The sequence below is a fragment of the Miniopterus natalensis genome, chromosome 12, assembly GCF_054644295.1.
Source record: "Miniopterus natalensis isolate mMinNat1 chromosome 12, mMinNat1.hap1, whole genome shotgun sequence".
Classification (NCBI taxonomy): Eukaryota; Metazoa; Chordata; class Mammalia; order Chiroptera; family Miniopteridae; genus Miniopterus; species Miniopterus natalensis.
This window is the reverse complement of record NC_142092.1, coordinates 35,063,543-35,077,759: the sequence shown is the minus strand read 5'-3', so window position 1 is coordinate 35,077,759 and position 14,217 is coordinate 35,063,543. Positions and strand designations below refer to the sequence as shown.

Sequence of the window (14,217 nt, the reverse complement as noted above, 5' to 3'; positions counted from 1 at the left end):
TATAAAAGTAGGTCAATAGAAAATATCCAAAATAAAGAATAGAGAACAAAAAAGATAATATTTGTAACAGAAGGATATATACTATAAGGTGAGAACTTTTAATGGATGGGTAATTGAAATTTCAGGAAAAAAGGAGCTAGAATGGGGTAGGAGAGCATTTGGCAAGATAAAAGTCAATGATTTTTGAAAACGAATGAAAGACCTCAACCTAAAGATTAGGTAAGTTTAATGAACCCCAAACAGAATAACTACAAAGAAGAGTGCACACATGCATATCATTCTAAAATGCTAAAGATCAAACAAACATAAAGAAAAAATATTGAAAACATCCGGAGAATAAAAGTACAGTTTTAAAGGGACAATTATATGACTGACAACTGACTCAACAGAAATGAGAGAAGCCAGAAGACAACTGAATGACATCTTTAAATGTCTAATTAAAACAATTAATGGTCAAGTTAGAATTCTGTTCTCTCCCAAAATACCCTTCAAATGTAGAGGAAAGATAAATACATTCCCAGACAAATGAAAACTGCGGGAATTCATCATTAGCAGATTTACACCAAAAAACAAAATCAACACAAAAACAAAAAACTAAATGCAGAAGAAAATACTTCTGGCAGAAGAAAAACATTTCCTACAGAAGAAAATAATTCAAGAGAGAAAGATGGAAATGGAGAATGAAATAAAGACTAGTGTAAATGGGGGAAATATGTGAATAAATATAAAAGAATATCAACCCAGTAGTATCTTCTGGGGTTTAAAATATGTAGAAATAAAATGCAAGACAAATAGTATCATAACCTTTAAAAGAATAAGACTAGTAAAATACTGTAAAAAATAAACAGGCTAATAGAGGAGAAATTAGAATAATAAGAAAGTAAATATAAGTCCAAATGTATCAGTAATTACATTAAATATTAATGATCCAAAAGATCATTACTATAAATGATCACAAAATATAAAAATATAAATATACACAAAATATAAAACTTAACCATTGCCACATACAAGAGCAGTACTAAAAAGAAAGTATACAGAAAGCTTGAAAGTTAAAGGATGGGGAAAGAAACATAAACACTAGTAACACAGAGCTGGCGAAACAATGCTAATATCGGGCAAAGTAGACTTTAAAATAAGAAGCATGACTAGAGATAAGGGAATATTTTCATAATAATAAAATGGCTTATTCACCAGGCAGCTATAAGGAGTATAAATTTGCATATGCCTAATAACATAGCTCCAAAATAGAATATACAAGTAAGAATTGATGGAACTAAAAGGGGAAACAAATGAATTCACAATCATAGTGGGAAACTAACCTACCTCTCAACTGAACATTTAAAAAAAAAATGAGTAAAAGTATAGAAAATATGAACATGATTAGGAGCTAGATTCAGTCAACAAATATATAGACCACTCATCCAACAACAACAAAAAAATATACATTATTTTCTAATACACATAGAACATTTACCTAAATTGACTATATGTTGGAAAATAAAGCATCTCAACAAATTGCTAAGGATCGACATCATTAAGGGTACAAACAGGTGAGCTTCCCATCTTTGGTTCAGCTGCTAGAAAGGGTGGAGTCAAATATGCAGGTCTCCTCCTCTGTCTGCCAGTGCATTTTCTATACTTGGCTCAGTCCTGGCTCCAGTTTACATCACCATTTTTTTTTAATTTTTTTTTTTTACTGCTGTCACTCTCCCTTTTTAACCTACTTCTAATTAAATTATCTTCATGTGTATATCTTTGTAAGCCCATTTAACTTCTCTTTGCAGCAAGATACATAAACAATGTAATAAATGGAAACAAGAATTTTAAATGCACATATGGAATTATCTATCCCATGCGTGTAGAATTACATTTGTAGTACATTCTAGACACGAGACACATATTTGCACATGTCAAGATGCAGTGACTCTCCCTAGAAGGCTCCTTGGGCTTCCCTAGGAAGCAGCACCGTGTGCGTAACTCACCTACCCCAGTAGTGTGATCTCCCTTGGGTCCTGTGTAGGAGGTGGGAGTTTCTCCCCTCCTCCTGTGCCAGCTGCTCCGGTTTCTTCTCTCCTGAGTAAACGCACATTCATCTTGTTCAAAAGTACACTCTCCAGGTAGAGCTGGAAGCTTCTCTGCAAGGAAATGGCAGGTGTTGCAACTACTGAGGCACGTCTCATGCATATGTATTCCGTGGCTCTCGAGAGCCCACTCTGCACGTCTGCGTGTCGTGGGCCACAGGCCCTGCAGATGAGCAGGGTGCCCGCCACCCGCACTGAGCCCACCACCTGTTGCCTCCAGCGAGAGCCTGGGCTCCACCCTGGGGCCTGCCATTACAGGCAGAGAACGAAAGAAACCTTGCTCAAAAACTGTTGGGCTACGTTGAGAAAGGAACTCTCTCTGCCTTGTGAATTTATTCATGTGAATAAGTTTACAAAACTCTGAAAACTGGAGGTATATTGCCCCTGTGGAAATGTGGAAAATAATAACATGCATAATGCAGGAGCTACCTATGGTTGCTTTGGAGGAGGGGAGGGACGGGAGAGCGCTAAATGTGCTCCTAGAGGCATAGCTTAATTTGTGCCGAGCAGATGACTCAATTTTCCTGTGCATCAGCGTTCTTACCTGTAATGTGGGTATATTAATTATCCACCTCATGGGGTTGTGAGGATTAAATGAGATGACGTATGAAAAGTTTTTAGAACATGAGGTTCTCAATAAATACTAGCTACATTAATATTAAAATTTGGCGTTTTGCTACTGGAAGCCTTATTTTCCATTTCTAAAAACAAACTTTATGTCTTTGGACGCTATCTTCAATAACTTTAATAATGATTATTATTAGAATGGTGCCACCTCCCAACTTACTGGGGGCTTCTCCTTTGGCTGAACTTGGTTGTACCTTCTACATTCAGATTCTTAGCAAATTTCTCTAATAAGTAGGCTGTATTTCTTATCTCCTGCATGATAATTATTTTGCTTTATTTTTGTTTACATACAGTACAAGCTAATGAAGCCTCATTCCCTTTCCTACACCATGAGTGTAGAGTTTTATTTTGTTCTTTCTCTTGTCTTTGCAGTGCCCTGCAAGTCAAGGGACTAAAAACTAATTGTCTTTTAATTAATTAAATAAACATGGAGATTATCCTCCAGTGCCAGACTGCTGCCACAATTTGCCTGTTTGTTAAAGAAATGGATACCCCTTGATTTAGGATGAGGTGGTAGTTAGTACGTACAGACCAATGATCTGGGTTGAGATATCCATTCTTTTTCTCATTACACATAATGCCCAACACACAGCCACCATCTTTATTTTGCTTTATTTTCATGATGCTTGAACAAGCGTCATCAATGCTTGTTCTGCTGTCATTTAATTTACTTAGAAAATATTTATTTTATTATTTTAAAATTATAGGGTGGGGCAAAGTTAGGAGCAAGTTGTGCATATGTGAAACACAGAGTTTATTCTTGTATTATTATTTATTAAGTATTGTATTACTTTCCACATGAATAAGTGTAAATCTACTTTTTCCCTACCTTGTATATGTTTAGTATCCTGTGTAATAACATTTCATCAATGTTGCTTGAAAACTTGCATTTGTGTAAGACAATGACATAAAAATATTAATAGTAACTATAATAGGAGGTATTTATTTTTAAAGCACTGTTTTGTGCCAGGTCCTATGCTAGAGAATTTCTTTGTATTACCCCCAACATTCAGGCAGGTGTTACTACCTCTCTTACAGATAAGGGTACAGGGGTCAAGTCACACACTGCTTTTGAGTCTTCTTTTCTAAGGTCCATGGCTCTGTAGAAAGGCACTTTGGGCAAGAAAAGCAAGGATAGACTAGTGCAGATTAAATGTATGTCATATTTTCTTAGAGAAATGAGGGATATCATACACAGCCAGGGAGACAAAGAGAGCTGAAATGATGGCCACCTTACCTGGAGACCAGCAGCTTCCCAATTCTATTGTAATATCATCCAGGGCTACAAGTCCACAGTCCCAAAAACTTTTGCATAGGCTCATGAAAACCACCTGCAATTCAGAAAAATAAAACTATGAATTCTGTTAATTAAAAATGGGAAAAACTTACAACCTTGGGTTTACTTAGCACAACAGGTGTGCATAAACAAATGACAGACAACCCTTCTTTGTCCATATGAACAACAAACCACAGTGACATGAGTAATAGTGAACCATTTATATATGACCTTGAGTTACTTCTATTATTTTTTAAAATAGAGTGAAACTCATAATGATATATTGTGTACACTAATGCTAAATTACTTTGTGTTCTTTTTTAAAAAAAAAAATCTTTATTGATTTCAGAGAGAGAAAAGGAGAGGGAGAGAGAAAGAAACATAAATGATGAGAGAGTCACTGATCGGCTGCCTCTTGCACACCCTTGACTGGGGATTGAGTCCTCAACCTGGGCATGTGCCCTGACCGGGAATCGAACCCCAGTTGGGCTACTTTGTGTTCTTTATAGAATTAAGAAGGGAAAGCAAGAGGTTAACTGAGTGGCAAAGGAAACCCCATCGAGTTTTAAATATCTTCCTCAGATAATCCACAACGTGCATACAGAGATGGTATTCCAAGCCTTTTTGCAAACATTTCCTATACAAACACTACTGATTTTTTAGAAGTGACTTTCTGGCACTGTGCTTCATTCATATTGTGAACAAAGTCCCAGGGATTTGCCATCGGAGGACTTATGCTCCATTTCAAAAATAAATAAATAAATAAATAAATAAATAAATAAATAAATAAATAAATCTATGTCCCTGGAATGGTATCACTAATAAAAGCCCTAAATGCAGCTATTTTATCATACCAAACATTTTTTACTGTTTATGTGAAGGAAAAACAAATCTATACCATAAATTATTCAATTCATTCTCCAAGAGAGAAAAAATCTTGGATTTGTTTCCATTAGGCAAATTTTAAAGTCTACTTTTCATATATAGGATGAGCAAAGAGCATTTTTCAAAACATTTAGATTTCCACTTACTTTGTGGTTTACAAAGCTGCTTTGCATGTATAATCTACTGTATAATTCAATCCACATTCAATCTCTCAATACAAATCTGAACTCAAATAAAGACAAAGGGAGATATAACAGAATCTGAAACCAAAATTTTAAATAATGAGAACATTTGATTTTTGGGGGTTATAATATTCAGTGTGTTATATATTAAATTCATCTGTGTTATCAGTAGAATCCCTTTGTTCTTTGATGATTAGAGCCATCAGAATATAGAATTTATTTAAAAAGAAATGAATAAAAGCGCACATTTCAGTTTTCCAGTATGCAAAATATAAAATGTCTTAAGCCAAGATCTTCAGCATAATTATTAATGGTAAGATGTGTTAAAGTTTACTTGGATTACATTTATATTGCTTTAAATTATAAAAAAGTGATTTGGAGATCTGACAATATGTAACTACACAACTTTATAGGCAACAAAATAAAAATAAAAAGTTTAACCCTGTTAATTTTCTCATCTTTAGAGATTCTAGAGAGTCTGCAAATTATCTGAACATGTGAAATATTTTACTTGCAGGATTTATGCCTGGGAACTTATTTGCAAAGCAAAGGTCTGTGTCATCAACCCTAAATGCAGTTTTATCTTATTAGGAGTTTTTATTGTTATATGGGAAGGAATACTAATCATCTCATAATTAATTCAGTTAATTATGCAACAGAGAAAAAAGTCTTTGCTTTCTATCCTTTTGGAGGCTTTAAAGTCTATTTTTCAGAACACTAGTAGGAAGTACTTCTGCAATTTACATCTGTGATAGTGAAATGGTTCGTCATTACCTGGATAAGAGTCCATCGTTTGGTGTATAAATGTGTTCTAAAGGGAAGAAATATTAACATGCTTTCATAATGTTTACTACAGCTTTATTTTACAATGACCATAAAACCAAACAAATGAAATACTCCAAAGATTTCAAAAACAGAGGAAATAAGCGGTGCTGCCACAATCTAAGAAATAGGCAATCATTAGCTCTGATAGCTTGTGAATATTACTTAGTAATACAGAAATATATTCCTTTCATAATGTTAAGTGAAAAAGCTGGTTATAATAAATAAAGATGAAATATCTTACTCATCTAAAAATACAAGAAAAAAACCCTTGAAAATTGGCTGAATTCATAACAATTATGTTAGGCTCATGAAATTAAGGGTGGTAAACAGAATTTCCCCTTGTTTTCTAAACATTCTATAATTGTTATATTTATAATTTCTTAAATAGAAAAAGGAATCAGGATATCTATAATCAATATGTGGAATAATGAGTTCGTGTGTCCTAGATTGACATTGTTTATTGTGATAGTCACTAGAACTAAGTAAAATTAAAAATGCATTTCTTCAGTCACACTAGTCACATGTCAAGTGCTCAATAGCCACATAGCACTAGTGGCCAACTGAATTGGCCACAACAGATACATAACATTTCCTCTCTGTAGAAAGTTCCATTGGATAGAGCTTCCTGGCTCCTTTTGGACATTCCAAACAATCTGTGATCTGCCACAGTGAGTTGAGTGAAACGCTAAAGATGTTCTGGACAACCAGTGGCCTCTAGGTTGCTCTTAGAACTCTTTCCACATGTAGATTACTAGCCATACCCCATGTAGTTCTCTCTGATAAAAGATCCGCAGTCAGCCAAAGAAGGGCTCCATTCAAACTATGGCCTCAAACCTCAAATCTGTTTGGCGGCTGTCTGTTAGCATTCCAACACACAGAAGAAACACAGCGGCTTGTTTGGTTTAACACATTGGATTTTCCACCCTGCTATTAATATTGCTGACAGTGCCTCCATCTTCCATTGCGAGGGCTACTGGAGGTAGAGAGGTTATTTGAGGGTAGTTGGTGACACAGCAAGCTGACGATGGGGCCTAGTTGACCCAGGACAAAGGGAAAGGCAAACATCTTGGTCTGTTTTTAAGAACTCTGCCTCTGGGTCCAGTTAAGAATGTGACAAGAATGGAATTGGCCATAGTCTAAATTCTTGAGGAATCAACTTCTTGTCTATTTATAGGTCTTTTAAAAAATGAGTGTTTATTTCCTTTGAGGCAGTATTTCAAAGCAAGTGAGATGTTTCTAAAGACTTGGGGAACACTGCTAGGCAACTTGAGTGTATATTAAGATCAATTTGAGGGGGGAGAAGATGAGGGACAAAGGAAAATGATCTCCCGTAGATAGGTGTTCCTGATTTTATGCAAATCTCTTGAAAGTCAGGGGCAAATTAGATTTGTGCAAATCAATTTGTTTCAGTGTACTAAAGGTTCCAGTTTCTAGGCACTGGTGATACTTTAACATTTGTGTTTGGTAGAGAATATTCACTGTTGAGGAATCTTACCTAGACTAACTTTGGAAATAGGCAACGAATGGAGAGTTACAGAAACATATTTGCAAACACTTTTAAATATAGTCAAGTAAGAATCAACAATATTACTTAACTTACTTTTTAGTATTCTGAAAGTAGACGTTGTACATACTCATTTATCTACAGTGGGGTTCCAGTCTCAGCACGTTTGATATTTTGGTCTAGATAATTCTTTGTTGTAGGGGATCCCCCTTTGCACTGCAGAATGTTCAGGAGCAACCCTGGTCTCTCTGTTTGGTTTAACACAGTGGATTTTCCGCCCTGCTATTAATAATGCTGATGGTGTCAGTCCCTGTTTTTGTGCCACCATCTTACACTGTGAGGGCTACTTCAGATGGAGAGGTTATTTTAGGGTAGTTTGTAACTTAGCAAGCTGATACTCCTATTGCTAGATACTAAAATCACCCCCAAGTCATGACAATCAAAAATGTCTCCAGACATTGCCAAATGCCCCTTAGGGGTGGGAACAAAATCTCCTCTGGCTGAGAATCACTGGTCAAGAGAGGTAGAAAACTGCTGTGCAGGTTATAACCCCCTCTTTCTAAATGCCTATACTGTGTCCTCTCCATGCTGGGCACTTTCAGATCTGTCACCTCGTTTTCTGATTCACTGTCAATTCCAACCTATATATTCTCCTAGGTCAGAACGGGATAGTTGTTTCTGGTTTAAAAGCAGACTAGGCTGAGCTGGCTTTCTCCCCTGCATGTCAGTGGGTGGTGGTTCGAATGAGGAGGGAAAGATCCTCAAGCCCTGGAAACAGAAGTCAAAGGAGTGACACAGCCAATGCAGATGCCCGAGCGCTCGGAGAGCGTCATGGTCCCCGAGGCTATCAGGCTTTACTGGGCCAATTTCCTGCCTCAGAACCCTGCGCCTTGTCCAAGGGCAACAGAATCTCTTCTTCGTTTTCATCTTTCTCCCTTTTGAAAAAGAATTATCTGTTTCCTTCAAAACAACAAAATCCTAAAAGAGTAACCGAGCAAAGTTTCCTCAGAGTATATCATTCTAACTCTTTTCTAAAGCTTCTTTGAAGTGCAGGGAAGCAGTGGGGTGGAGACAGGGTCTGTATAGAGACCCAGCCACAAGACTGCTACTCAGGGCCTGGACTACCCCTAGAGCAGTAAACATGCACACAATTTCCTGGTTAAAGCACCTAGGAAAGAAAAAGTAGAGAAACAGATATGTCAGAAACTTATTTTCCCAAACCAAGTCAGACTGAATTTTTAAAAGGATTAGGGTTACTGATTTTAACTTTATGAAGTCTCATAGTTCAAAGATACCCAACACAATGAGCAGGATTATGCTGAGGGAGGGAGGGAGGGAGGGAGGGAGGGAGGGAGGGAGGGAGGGAGGGAGGGAGGGAGGGAGGGAGGGAGGGAGGGAGGGAGGGAATCAAGCTTTGCAGGGAGCTGTGGACTATACAACCACAAGCCTTTGTTGTGCAGTTAAAAAGGATTGTCTGTATTGAAGAACTAAACACTAGCTATATTAACTGGGCTTTTTTTTTTTTTTTCTGTCATTGTCTTTTAAAGCAGTTTCCATGGCCTGCTGGACAGACATGGTTGGCCAGGTTGTTGGGTTAGTCTACCACCTACTTTACCAACTAAATAGCCCCAGTTAGGCCTATGATTAGCACGTGAATGATAGTTTCCAGAAATGGCCTTCTGTCTTCACATAGGAACATTTCAGTCCTATGCCAACAGTACCATAAATTACCCATGTTCACAAAACGAACCTAGTTGGGCTCTTATTATAAGTGGTGGATCTCAACAGTTTACCAGAGGGTTGATTCTGGGTTAAATTTAACTTTTCATCTGATGAGGTTAAAATCCTTTGAAATCACTTGCACAGATAAATTTGGATCTGGCAACTACAGAGTAGATGGAATAATTCTTTGCAAAATGACTATAATCCAGTCAGTGAAATTCCAGAGCTTTTCATAAAGATGCTATTGACACAATTGCAGGATATACTATATAATGCAATTGCTTTCATCTAACTATTTGATGATAAGTTGTAATAGAATGTTAAAAATACAAAAACTCAAAGCAAAACAAAAATTCAAATATTAAGACACTTGGCTAAAAGGACAAAATTTTCACAAATCCTTAAAGACAGGGTGAGCGGAGCTTTATCTAGTAAATGAGTATGAGACTTTAGTATTTTTAGAATCACAGCCATTTTGGGGAAATTGTTGCTGAATTGTAATAGCATGCCTCCTGCAGATACTATATTTAGTCTTCAGAACCCACAAAAGGCAGAATGACATGTGTTTTTAAATGTCTTTAGCTGACCAACACTTTTTTTTCTTAAATGACCCATCCGTTTTTTTGTGGGGTTTTTAAAGTCTCATCTGATTTAATTCAACTTTTGGCTTTGACAAGCAACAAAGACTGAGCAGATTCCAGCTTCTCCCAACATACATCTTTCTGCTCACAGGAGCCTTCCAATCTGGAGCAGAGGACACACTATGGTAGACTTGCAGATATACAGCCAAAGATATCATTGCTATTTTGCTGGTTAATATCCAGATCTCTCAACTCATTATTTAAGAAATCTACATTATTTTAAAAATCTTTTGATCACTGTAAAGGGAGGAGAGATTCCAGAAGAGGTATCAGAATCAGTCATTTTCTAGAATGAGGAATGAAGAAAAGGCCCCTGTGATGCAAGCTCAAGGTCACATGACAGCCAGCAGCAGACCCAGGCATGAAATATACAGCATATTTCATTTTACTAACCTGCTTATTTTCTCCTTTTACTTTAGGTATTTTAAAATATGATTCTGAAATGCTTGAAACTCCCCAGTTAATAGCAGTGACCCAAACATGTCTTTGACTTGTGTTTACAACTAGCTTCCAGTCATTTTGCCTTATGTATGTTTATAAAGAGTTTTGGTCCCCCGGCACCAGGACCTAAATCTTGCATAGATCATGGCTGAATTTCAGGACTGGCCAATAATGAAATATACTGTACATTTCATGCCTGGGTCTGCAGCTGGCTGTCATGTCACTTTGAGCTTGTATCACAGGGCCTTTTCTTCATTCCTCACTCTAGAAAATGACTGATTCTGATCTCTCTTCTGGAATCTCTCCTCCCTTTACAGTGACCAAAAGATTTAAAAAACAATGTAGACTTCTCATCTCGGTCAGTAACCTCTCCTCTCCGTAGCAGGTGTTCCCTCACCTCAGTGATGTCCTTCTCTCCCTTAGCTGATGACCTTAACTCCCACTCCACACTGAAAATTTAAGCCCATAGGAAAGAGTCCCCTCAAATCCTGATGCTGGACTGGACTGTGTTTTTAATATGGAGTGGAGATTCTGGGCAGTGGCCTTAATCCTAGCCCTGCTGAAGACAAGACTGGACATTTTCCAGGGTGAGACAGGGGGAGATGGGACCTTGGAAGGAACCCCCTTAATTCTACATCATCAATGAAGCTTTCCACAATAACTCATGCTCCCATGGGAGCCTCAGGAAATTCTTTTCCCTATGGCACCCCAAGAACTCCACTTCCACTGGTAACAGGTGGGGACACAAATGGGCTCCCCACCGATGACAGAAAAACCAAGTATCTTATAGTTTGAAGACTGAGATGAAACAGGCAGGCCACAAAGAGTAATGCATCCTTGAGCATTGTATAAATACACATGTAATCTGACAATGAACAGAAAATAGAAGCTCACGGCCCATCAGTGGCATGGTGGGAGATGCCATAGAGAGGTGGCTTGTGGACCATCTAGAGTGAGAACTTCTACTAGAGGTAGATACTGAAAAGATAGAGCAGAAAATAGCCAGAGAAAGTCCTACAAGAAAAGGAGAAAAAGATTGGGATATCTACGCAAAAGGAAAGAAGGTATTCTTCCCCGGGTGAAAGTAGAGAGTCTTTATTAATGTGTGAATTGCCAAGTTCCCAGTAAGTGATTTGAACTTATAGTTACCTGGTCTATGAGCTCAGAAATACTTACCTAGTGTCTGAGTTCAGAAAACCAAAAGATCCCTGAAGAATCTCAATGTGAATATCAAAAACTAACATTGCCTCATCCAAAAAACTTGGGAAAAGAATTCCTAAAGTCGCAGCCATTTTAAGGCTGTGAAATAACAAGATCAGAAGTTTAAAACTGTGGTGAAAGGCAGTGTTTTCAGGTTTTAAACAATCTTTGGAATAACTGTTGGCTTAATTAAGCTCATTAATAAAACTGTGGGGAAAGAATGCCTATTCTGTCTTTTCAGATATTTCCATGGCACTGGGAGGACAAATGTGGTAATCAGCAATATTCCATGAAATTAATTCCTTGGGAAAGTCATGAAAGGATGTGGTGACATAAACACTACACTGTGTTAGCAACTACCAGTTGTGCTAATCAGTCTTTCCAATCATTTTCCCATAAGCTGACATGGGAAACACAGAAGCCCTCAACAAATACCTGGAAGGAAATGAAAAAGAAAGAAGCCCAGAGTATCTCGGTCCTGCCTTATTCATATGTAAACTAGCATTCCTGGACTGACAACGGACACTGAGTGTAGCTTGAAAAACTCATGAGCAGGTAGGTTCCTTTTCCATACTCAGCCCCTCCATTCATTTTCACATTAAAACCTATTCCACTTCACAGTATAATTGTCCATGCTTTGTGTATGGAACCATCCTAATCGGTTCTATATGTACTAATTATCTTGTCAGTAATTAGTGACCTTGCTATTTCTACTTTGTGCTCCGTTGCCCTGCTTTAGTTGTGCTGGGACATAGTATCCTGGAACAACTCTTGCCCAGTGTCCCCAGGCATCAAGAAATGTGATAGGAAATTTATCTCCTCTTCTGTATCTTGTCTACACACTGGTTTTCTGGTTCCTTAATCCTTTTATAGCCAGGCATCTTGTTATTAAATAGCCACCTATTTATATGTTTCTCCAGAAACTAACAAGGCCTGCTCTTCTATTTGATGAACTTCTAAGTACTGCCATTAAAAATTTCAGAACCCTAGATATTTTACATCTAGTCAAATTTTCATTATTAAAGGGTAAAGTTAAAAGGAAAAATTTTGAAGCAGAAATCCAAATCAAAGCCTTACATTTCATTGATTTTTTTTTCTTTTTTTGCTAAAAGGAGATGACTGTAAGAGGAAATAAAGAAACAGAGAAAGCTATCCCCAAGGACTGTGCTGCACAATGTTAAAAGTCAGTTCTTGATGTTAAGATGCCTAAAAATAAAATAGTGGGTAGAAGAGACTTAGCAGTTCTCTAAAAACAATCCTTATTTCAGAGAGAGTTGACATGACATTCTGATCTACATAGTTAATGCCAGAGTCAGACTTGAAGCCAAGTCCTCCAGTTCCAGGCGTAGGATCCCTAACGATACAAATCTCATTCGAGCGAGTACAACACAAGCTAATGACTGATAACGGGTTCGGAGGAAGGGGCACTGGAGATGGACTTCGAGAGAAAGTTGGCATTGTTTCAGGCGTGACAAGTCCTGCAGCAAGATCAATGGGACAAGCCCTCTGCGGGAGGAAGGCCAAGGCAGAAGGCAAGGATTTGAGGGATGAGAACCTGCACTGGAGCATAAATAGTAAATGAAGATGTAGTTTTCAAGAAGTTTGAAGACAACAGGAATGGAACAGGGTGGCAGCTGAAATGGGTACGAAGGTGAAAGGAAGGCTTGTTGTTCATTTGTGTGACCGATATGCTGGCCGTGTGCAGTGGAGACGGCAGATTTACAGAGAGGGGGTGATTCACGAGATAAGGTCCCAGGGGAGGAAGGGGGTGAGGTCAAAGGTACAGATGCATCGGCTGGTTTTGTCAGATTCGTCTGGTGATGAAGAGAAGCAGGTGAGGATTCAGGGAGGACCAGCACTGCAGGAGCTTGTGCTCAATACCACCATCCATTTGGGAGATGAGCCCATGAGGGCACCTCCTAAGGATGAGACAGGGACAGTCAGGCCGGAAACTTGTGGATGAAATGGATCTGAACATCTGGGTGGGAAAGCGAATGGAAGTCAACTAGAGATGAGGTGGGATAAATAAAAAGTCTTTCCCAGCATCAGAAAGGGGACAGAGGAGACTCATTAGCCTCACTTTCTCCAGCTGTGCCAAGAAGGGGGTGGGGTGGGGGTGGGGAGGGCTGCCAGGGTTAAGGGGCCAAGGTGGGAGAAGCCAGAGGGCCTGGGGTGGGGAGAGTGCCATGTGGAAGCGAGTGCACCACTGACCACAAGCGCAGGACGGAGGCTGGAAAAGCTGTGCAGGGGATAGGGAAGGGACCAGGAAAATTAGGAGGGCTGGGAAGACCTCACATTCGCCTTTGGGTATAGAAAAATGGCGTGATCTGAGGATGGGAGGTTTTTCCAAAGGGAGGAGTCAGTTTTTAATTTTGATAAATATAAAGAGCCCCAAACCAGACTTGGCATGTAGCTATCTATGTGTGTCTTTATATCCACACCAGCAGGATATTCTTGCTTTTAAGCATTCACACTGAAATAGCTTACAGAACAAACTGCTCAGGTGTTGGGCTATAGGGATTATGTTTTATATGCCCCAAAGGCAGAAACGTTTCATCTTCCTTCTTCCTTTGATGGATTTATGGTATTCTTCCTTGCCATGAGAACACATATTTTACAGTTCAGTTCTCTTTCTTATTTACTGAGTACCCATGCTGTTCCAAAAATTGTGTTCGCATTAGAAATAAAAAATACATAAGACATGGATATCTGATCTCCAGAAGCTTAGAGTCTGATTCATATAGATAGGCAGGTAAATGGACAACTTCAATATACTGCATTGCACACTCTGCTAGTAGAATGATGCTAAAGAGAAGGGTTCTGCGTCAGG

General features: G+C 38.4%; 1 protein-coding gene across 1 annotated transcript in view; it reads right to left on the bottom strand.

Annotated features, from left to right (window-relative positions):
* MAMDC2 (MAM domain containing 2) overlaps window positions 1-14,217 on the bottom strand; it is a 110,214-nt gene that overhangs the window by 13,337 nt on the left and 82,660 nt on the right. The window contains exons 10-11 of the mRNA XM_016214236.2: window positions 3,949-4,042; window positions 1,986-2,138 (exon numbers count right to left, since the gene is read on the bottom strand). Of these exons, the coding sequence (XP_016069722.2) occupies window positions 1,986-2,138; window positions 3,949-4,042 (247 nt within the window). The remainder of the gene's footprint in view (window positions 1-1,985; window positions 2,139-3,948; window positions 4,043-14,217) is intronic.